Source organism: Lactuca serriola, chromosome 3 (genome assembly GCF_051521515.1).
Source record: "Lactuca serriola cultivar US96UC23 chromosome 3, Lser_US96UC23_V15, whole genome shotgun sequence".
Taxonomy (NCBI): Eukaryota; Viridiplantae; Streptophyta; class Magnoliopsida; order Asterales; family Asteraceae; genus Lactuca; species Lactuca serriola.
The window spans coordinates 242,094,217-242,103,990 of NC_136410.1; the positions used below are offsets into that span (position 1 = coordinate 242,094,217).

The following is a 9,774-nucleotide window of genomic DNA, read 5'->3' on the forward strand; positions in this document are numbered from 1 at the left end:
TTATTTATTATTTCCAATTAAACTGTGAATTCTCCTTTTTTTTATTTATAATATTTGTATTTATAATTATAATCTTCTAACTGTTATTAACCTGTGAATGTATTTAGTTATGTATAATATAAATGTAATTATATTGTGAATTTTCAATTCTTTTTGTTCATATATTACAATATGTGTCTTTTACGCCTGATATATGTTTTTATTTTTCTTATTAGGTCAAGATAGATTTTCTGAATTTTTCTCTCCTGGTGGAACTCGTAAAATATGGATTCCTGAGGATGTTGATGATGTTAAACCAAAGTTGTTTAGCAAATATCTGAGTATTGAAGATGCAATGGATATGTATAGGGCTTACGCTGCTAAAGCTGGTTTTGATGTAAGAAAAGGTTCTACAAAGATACACACTAAGTCACGTGTTCTTACTCATCGATCTATGTTGTGCAATAGAGAGGGATTTCCTCAAACTGTGTACGTGGACACAACTGATTCTAAAAATAATAAACCTCCAAGAAATTCGAATATTAAAAGGAAAGGATGTCCAGCTTTTGCAAAATTTAGAAGAGTAGAAAAGTCGGATGTTTTTTAGCTATACAAATTTGAAGAAAGACATAATCATGATTTGGTTGCAAAAGATTATAGGCATTTCTTGAGGTCTAATAGGCAATTGGACAACACTGCTCAAGAATTCATTGAAAAAGATGGGAAGGGTAAAAATTGGTCCAATGAAAGCATACAAAATAATGCAAGAGCTAAAAGGGGCAAACAATGTTGGAGGGATTGTTGTTGACTACAAGAATCAGTCTAGAAAAGTGAATTGTTTTATTGAAAAGGACGATGCACAAATGGTAGTTGATAAGTATTTGCATAGAATGAAAGACAATCCTACTCTTACATTTGAGTTTATATGTGAGAAAGGAAAGTTAGTTTCACTTTTTTGGGCTGATGAAGCTGCAAAGGCGAACTATAGAGAATTTGGTGATGTTGTTTCTTTTGATGCTACTTTTCGGACGAACAAGTAAGTTTTTTTATATTTTGTTTTATTATATTATTTTCTTTTGTTGTTTTTACACTAACTTTTTTTTATATATTTATTTTTTAGATATCGTATGGTATTTGTTCCTTTCACAGCAATCGATAACCATAGAAAGAGTGCTACTTTTGCAATTGGTCTTTTGAGTAGTGAAACTACAGAATCTTATGTTTGGCTGCTTAAAACTTTTTTGAAGACTTTTGGTAAACAGCCGACTGTAGTTCTCACTGATGAAGATGCTGCAATGAAAATTGCAATTGAGAGAATATTGTCTGATTCACGTCACAGGTTATGTATGTGGCACATAACCCAAAAGTTGCCTTCTAAGGTATATAATTTTAATTTTTGGAACATTTATTTCTTGTGAATTTTTATGTTTTTTTGTTTATGATTTGAATTTTGTTAGATTATATTATTTTTACCTCACTTTTGATTATGTTATTTATTATTGTTTTTCTTTAGGTATGTGATGAACTTGCTGATGATATGAAATTCAAGAAACGTTTAAATAAGCTGATTTGGAATTCTAGGATAGATGCTTCTGAGTTTAATATTAGATGGAGAAGTTTTATTGAAGATTATAAGCTCCAAGAGATTTCATGGTTTTCAAAAATGTTTCATATGAGAGAAAGTTGGATTCCAGCATATTTTAGAGACATGCCATTGTCTGGTTTAATGAGGACCACTTCTAGGTCAGAAAGCATGAATTATGCATTCAACAAAATTTCTCACTGGGGTAATTCATTAGTTAAATTTTTCACTTCTTTTGATTCAACTATGGACAGGCAAAGACATAATCAATGTTACTTAGACCATCTTAGCAATATTTCTAAGATTAAAAGTAAAATTTCACTAAAAATCATGGAACATGCTGCTTATATCTATACTAATGAAGTCTTCATAAAAGTGAAGAAAGAAACTGAACAATCTCTATTTTCATGTTCACAATATAGTGTTACGAATGAAGAATTTTATGATAGATTTGTTGTTATGCAATATAAAGATATTATGGGGTCTACTCCAACAGTTGTTAATGAAGAAGATTCAGAAAGTGAATCTGATGTTCTAGAAAAGACTTATTTTTTCAAGGTAAATTATATATATATATATAATTTACATCTTAAGTTGTGAATAATTAATATTTTTGTTTCTTTTTATTTTGTACAGATTGTTTATGACAAGAAGGAATCAAGTTTTGAATGCTCTTGTTCATTATTCTTTCAGAATGGTATATTATGCAGGCATATATTTTGCATTTTTAGGACTTAACAAATAAACAAGATTCCTTCAACGTACATTCTTAGGCGTTGGTGTAAAGGTGTTATTCCATCTGAGGTTCTAATGAAGCAATGTTTAAATGATGAGACCTCATCATCATCATTGTTATATGATCCTCTTTCTCGTCAGGTTTTGAGTTTTGTGGAAGAAAGTGTGTCTAGTTTGAGTAAAGATGCGGATAAGCTTAAGGAGTTTTTTGAACTTATTAAAGAAGCAAAGTTGAAAGTTGATGGTGTTTGTTCTACGTCAATCTCTTCAAATTCATTGTTGAAAAGAAAAGATATTTCTGAGTTTGTTGAGTCATCCTATGGAGTGAAGAAGCCATCTATTTCTGATATTGGGAATCCTTCAGATGACATAAGTAATAAAGGATTTGGTACAGGTAAGAGGTTGAAAGGAGCTAGAGAAAAAGCCATTACTCAATGAGTTAAACAAAAAAGGTTTTGTTCCAGGTGCAAACAATATGTTATTGGTCACAATAGTAGGTCATGTGAGCGTTTGGAAAGAAAATCAAAAGAAAAAGAAATGTGTAAAGATGGCAAAAATATGGATGCAGGATCTATTTGAGAGATTTTGAAGATTTTTATGTTTTAGTTTTTAGTTTTTACTTGATAATGGTTTCTTTATACATATTATATAACATTTTTATCTTTTTGAATTGAATAGTATTTGTTTTGTACTCATAATTTTATTTGTTTATATATAATGATTTTTAGTTAATAATCATTGTTAAGTTTGATATTACTAATATCTATGATTATTAATATTATATAAAAAAAGGAGAATTCACAGTTTAATTGGAAATAAAAAATAAAATTAACAAATAAAAACTCTATTTCAGACATTTACATGTGAAAACAAGTACATAAATAACCAAAACCAGATTATAATAACAGTTACAACATCATATTTACAAATATTTATAAATATAAAACAAAAAAAAAAGGAGAATTCACAGTTTAATTGGAAATAATAAATAAAATTAACAAATAAGAACTCTTTCTGACATTTACATGTGAAAACAAGTACATAAATAAACAAGATCAGATTATAATAACAATTACAACATATATTTACATTTAAAAAACTATTTATCATATTAGAAGACACATATTGTAATATATGAACAAACACAATTGAAAATTGACAGTATAATTACATTTATATTATACATAACCAAATACATTCACAGGTTAATAACAGTTAGAAGATTGTAATTATACTTAAAAAACATTTATCAACAAAAAATACAAATATTATAAATAAAAAACAAAAAAAAGAAGGAAAATTCACAATTTAATTGGAAATAAAAAATAAAATTAACAAATAAAAACTCTATTTCAGACATTTACATGTAAAAACAACTACATAACTAAACAAAATCAAATTATAATACCAGTTACAACATCATATTTACAGTTAAAAAACTATTTATCATATTAAAATTTCAAAAATTCAATTCACAACTTAATACTTTAGTCCTTTTGTTTTAATTTAAATATTCACAATTGTAAACATCAACAATTAACTAGAAATTCATATTTTTAGATAATAAAATGTAACTCCAACATGTTAACCAAGTATGAAACATTATCCATAATAAAAACATCATTAACACTATATTTGTTCAACTAGATAGAAGTCTTCAATAGCAAATAAACATTTATAAACATAAAAAGAGTAGACATATATTATTTAGTCTTGACCAAACAACTGAAACCTTTCTTCATAGTTCTCCATTGCATGATTCACAACTTGTTTTTGTTCTTCTTTTGTCAGCTTTTCAAACTCAAGACCTTCTTCTATTATCTTGTTGTTGTGGATGTTGATATCATTCACCAAGATCTTTGTAACATATTTTGATCGAAGCTTTGTCAATTGTTTTTTCTGCTGCTTTTGATCTTTTTCAATCTCAGAATCCCAGTTATTTGGCCTTTGTCCTTTGAAAGTTTCCATATGTCTCATCAACATAACTTCACTGTCATTCATGTTGTTTTCTGTCCACCACTTCAGTTTAAAAATTGCAACTTTCTTCTTCAGTAAATTGTCTGCAACTGGATGTTTTTTTTTCAATCAAGTATGACACCACCATATTGAACTGTATTAAAAAAAATTATCAGCAACACTAATAACATATAAAATTCACAGTTAAAAGTTAATAAAAAACATTTGATTTTTTTTGCTAAGTTATTAATTATACTCACCTAATTATATGGCAACATTCCATAAGTATCCACAATATATTATGTGGTTTTTTCATTGTCAATCAGATGTACACTACATTTTTGCAAATTGAAACAAATCATACAATAGTGCTTTCTGTGCAATATTGGGAAGAATACATGCATTAATAGTATAGTTGAAATTGTTAATACTTTAATATAAATATTTGTATATATATTATATAATTATAATAAAAAGTAATAATTAGATTTTTTTTTCTTACAATTCTAACTTTCTTTAAATCCTTCAGATGTGGGTAGTTCTTCATGGCTTCATTCATACTTTCTTCAAACTTTTCCAATCTCTTATCATATGGTGTATCCCTATCCAACATTTCATTGGTCTAGAAAAAATGAAATGTTATTTTATGGAATTATCATTAGTTATTTAAAATCAATATTAAAATTATATGCTTATATAATAAAATAATACTTACCAACATTCTTGTTGGGAAGTAGAAGCATAATGGTGTGGTATTTGCTTTACGCTTCTCTTCATCATTCAACAACATCGACCAACAGTCGATTGCTTTTGGGTGGATCCATGCACTTGGTATTAATGTTTCAAAAAATATCATTTCCACTTTATGCCCATCCTTTGTTTTAAATGTTATTTCCCTGTTTAATTAATATAAAATTATTCAGTTGTCAATATTAAGTTGTGAATTAGTTATATTGGTGTTTGATTTTATCAAAAACAAAATAAAAATAGTTAAACAAAAAATTTTAGTTTTTTTAATATTTACATACTGTTGACATCTTAATATTCAAATTTAATTAACTTTTTTAAATACTAGTTATATTAAAACCATTCACTTACTTGCCATCCTTTTGCAGTGAGAATATGGATTTTGAAATCCTTGTCTCAACAGCTTCTAACTTTTTTCTCACTTCAACTGTTCGCCTCATGTAAGGTGATTGGTAAGGTTCTGTTTTAGTTGTTGTCCTCTCTGATCTTGTATAAACTTCTATTTTTTTTTGTTTTTCCTTGATCATCCTTTTCTTCAAGTATGTTTTTTTTCATTTCCCTTTTCTTCTTTGTTGTTTGTTGTTCCTGTAACATGTATTGCATAGTAGTCATTTTAATTAAAAACATATTTTTTTTAATTTATATTTTTGTTTTTCATATTACCTTCTCCTTGAGATTCATTGGTAAGAAAATCATTTTGTTCATCCTCCATATTTGGTGTCTTTGGCATATTATCTTCAAAGATTGGATTATTGTATTCTCTTTCTCTTGTACCTTCTTCTTCATCTGTCTCATTTTCATTTTCTTTTCTTATTAATGATTCAACAATTTTTTCATTCAAAGATTGGATTATTGTATTCTCTTTCTCTTGGAACATGTAGCTTCTTCTTCACCTGTCTCATTTTCATTTTCTTTTTATTTGGTTCTTGATGATTCGAAAACGTTTTTGTTCAACACTTTTTCAAAGTTCACAAACCTTTCAAACCATCCACATAGTTCTCAATCATTTGGATATTTTTGAAGTGCATGTTCCAATGTTTTTTCAATTCTGTTTCTACACTCCAAAATGGTTTTAAACTCACTTTCTACCAAAAGACAATAGTTCTGCAATAAGTGTTAAATTATTGTTAGTTTATAGGTACATTTTAAAAAAATTCACAACTTAATATTCAGTTCACAGCTTAATTTAGTAATATCCATTATTACCTCTGCGCCAATGTCATCATTTTCTTCTGTATCTATATCTTTTTCAACTTGTTTTCCTTTTCTTTTTTCATTAACAAAGTCAACATCTTCTTCATCTTTAAATTGTATCGAATCAATATCCTCAACCAATGTGACCAATCCTAACTGACCTTGAGCCTTTTCAATGTTTTGTCTTGATTTAATTTTTCCATAATTCCAGTAGCATATTGGTCTTATTTTTCGGTTGACGTATTGGTTTTGGCAATCAGTTGAATGTAGATAGAGAAGCTGTAAATTATTTTGTAACAAATTAAAATGTTATTTAATTTAATCAATTTGATGATATGCAATGCAATTTTATTTAAATTTTACTTACTAGCAAGAATGGAAGTGGCCTAGCATAGTAAACGCCTTTGTTTCTTGGTTTCCATGAAGTCCTACTATGTGGCAATGCATCACTAAGATATTTGCACCAGTTTATATTTTTCCAGTCTTCAATTGTTGTAATCTTCATTGTAGTGTTTGTTTGTAAACCTCCACAGGCTTTTTTCTCTATCATTGTATTGACAAACAATGTGATGAAATTTAACACAAACATTTCATCTACAATTTCTGACACTTCTATAAGTTCACAAAGAGTTTGTTGTGATTTTGTTACATCAGGATGTTGTTGTTTCCAACTGACAATAATCTCATTGTCTTCCTCACATTCATTCACAATAGACAAATCTATTCCTGTTTTTGGTAAACCAAGAATCTGATGAATTTTTTCTTCATTTATCATCAGTTGTATGTCCCCTAAATCAATGCAGTTTGAAGTAGGGTTATATCTTTCAACAACAAAATGTGCTATAACTGATGGAATTGTATCAAGTGATGTTTCAGAGATTGCCTTGAAACCCAATCCTTCTAAACATTCTTTATGTTCCCTGCTTAGAGTTTTAATAGTAGTGTAGAATGCTTTTGTTGTCACTCTTGTTCTTAATGGAGGGAAGTTTTCATCATCATCATTATCATCATCTTTTTATCTTTCTTCTTTCTACTTCTTTTCTTTGTTGGTTTTGCTAATAAGATTAAAAAAAAGTATTATCAAAAACATTTTATATAATATTTTAATTAATATTATATATATATATATATATATATATATATATATATATGTTAATACCTTCAGTTTCATCTTCTGTACTATCAACATCTTCTTTAATTTTCTTCTTTCTCCCTCTTTTCTTTATTGGTTTTGCTAATAAGATTCAAAAAAAAATTATTAAAAATCTTTTATATATATATATATATATATATATATATATATATATATATATTTACGTTAATACCTTCAATTTCATCTTCTGTGTTATCACCATATTCTTTAATTTTCTTCCTTCTACCTCTTTTTTCTGTTGGTTTTCCTAATAAGATAAAAAAAAGTGTTATTAAACTGTGAATATATTTATCTATGTATGTATGTATGTAGATACATACATTTAAAGTGTGAACATATATATGTATATATGTAAATACATAAATATGTACATATATACACATATACGTATGTGTATGCATATACATAAGCATATTCACACTTTAACTGTAACGGCATAATGTGTTCTCACAGTTTAATATATATATATATATATATATATATATGTGTGTGTGTGTGTTAATACCTTCAATTTCATCTTCTGTGGTATCACCATCTTCTTTCATTTTCTTCCTTCTATCTATTTTCTTTGTTGCTTTTGCTAATAAGATAAAAAAAGTGTTATTAAACTGTGAATGTATACATATATATATATATATATATATATATATATATATATATATATATATATATATATATAGGAATGAGTTCTATGGAAAACAAATAACTAGGGCAACATCTACCGGAACCAATAATCAAATGACACGTGTCCATTTCTTTTTTCACAAGTAATGTATTGTGGAAGTTATTGTGAAAGTGATGTGTTGTCATGTTTTCATTGGTTCAAATATGTGTTGCCCTAATCATTCATTTTCCATATAACTCTTCCCTATATATATATATATATATATATATATATATATATATATATATATATATATATATATATATATATAGAGAGAGAGAGAGAGAGACTTAAACTGTGAATGTATTTATCTATGTATGTATGTATGTAGATAAATACATTTAAAGTGTGAACATATATATGTATATATGAATGTATATATGTAAATACATAATATATGTACATATATACATATATATATATATATATATATATATATATATATATATGTATGTGTATGCATATACATAGGTATATTGACACTTTAAATGTAACTGCATAATGTGTTCTCACAGTTTAATATATATATATATATATATATATATATATATATATATATATATATATGTTAATACCTTCAATTTCATCTTCTGTGGTATCACCATCTTCTTTCATTTTCTTCTTTCTACCTCTTTTCTTTGTTGCTTTTCCTAATAAGATTAAAAAGAAATTGTTATTAACAATCTTTTATACATACATGTGTTTCTTTTCCTTGTATATTTTTGAACTATAAAACACATTAAATTTTTAATAACATTTAATAAGATATTTTATTAATAAATATTTTTTTATGAATTTTGTTATGCCTTGTATTTCTTCATCTTCCTTGGCAGATGTTTGAGACCTTGTTCTTCTTCCTGTTAGTTGCATCTCCTTTCCACTTCTTTTTCTTGCTATCTGTTTTCTTTTCTTTGCTTCTTTTGCATGAATGTTTTCATTATTTGCATCTCCTTCTTTTTTGTTTACCACAACCAATTACAAATTCATGTCCTTATCATTGTCTGATTATCCATTTTCCGATTCTGCAATTTATATATATAAATATAAATATATATTTACATATATACATACATACATATGTAAACATACATATGTACATACATATGTACATAGAATTTAAACTGTGAATTTACTTATGGATGTATTTAAGTATGTATGTAGATACATACATTTAAAGTGTGACTATACATATGTATGAATGTATATACATACATAAATATGTATATAAATACATATGTACAAATTTGTGTATAAATAAATATGTACATATATACGTATGTTTATGCATACACATAAGTATATTCACACTTTAACTGTAACTGCATAATTTGTTTTCACAGTTTAATATATATATATATATATATATATATATATATATATATATATGTATATATATATATATATATATTGTTGGATTAGTGTCTAAGTCCATAACTATTTTGGTATGTACTTGACCCGATGGTGCATGGTCCTTTTGGGTTGCCTTCACCAAAGCAACTTGATTGGAGAAATAAATAGAGAGAGAGGTTATTATGATTTATTAATATGTTATAAGAATAATATATTAAAGGAGAAATCATATTTGTTTAATTAATATTGGTCAATAATTAATTAAGAACTAATTTTGTGATCAAATGTAATTAATTAAACTAGAGGGGCTGAATTGTAATTATGTGATAGTTACAAAATAGGGTAAGGATTATCCTAAGGATGGGTTGGACGAATTTGAGGTGATAAGGCCTTAGAATTCGACCATGATAAGGA

The 9,774-nt window shown here is 26.6% G+C and overlaps 1 protein-coding gene across 1 annotated transcript; it reads left to right on the forward strand.

The window, feature by feature from the left end:
* Nucleotides 1–698: 698 nt before the first annotated feature.
* LOC145096122 (protein FAR1-RELATED SEQUENCE 5-like) lies at nucleotides 699–2,734 on the forward strand. Its single transcript, XM_079033892.1, has 6 exons — nucleotides 699–1,015; nucleotides 1,100–1,358; nucleotides 1,493–1,722; nucleotides 1,816–2,119; nucleotides 2,198–2,271; nucleotides 2,335–2,734. The coding sequence occupies exons 1-6, from the start codon at nucleotides 699–701 to the stop codon at nucleotides 2,732–2,734; spliced, it is 1,584 nt and encodes a 527-aa protein (XP_078890018.1).
* The last annotated feature ends 7,040 nt before the right edge of the window (nucleotides 2,735–9,774 follow it).

Bases quoted from the DNA above. Each gene is read 5' to 3' on its own strand.
- LOC145096122 (XM_079033892.1), top strand. From the start codon at position 699: ATGGGAAGGGTAAAAATTGGTCCAATGAAAGCATACAAAATAATGCAA. The intron at 1,016-1,099 runs GTAAGTTTTTTT...TTTATTTTTTAG, and splicing joins GCTACTTTTCGGACGAACAA to ATATCGTATGGTATTTGTTC. The intron at 1,359-1,492 runs GTATATAATTTT...GTTTTTCTTTAG, and splicing joins CCCAAAAGTTGCCTTCTAAG to GTATGTGATGAACTTGCTGA.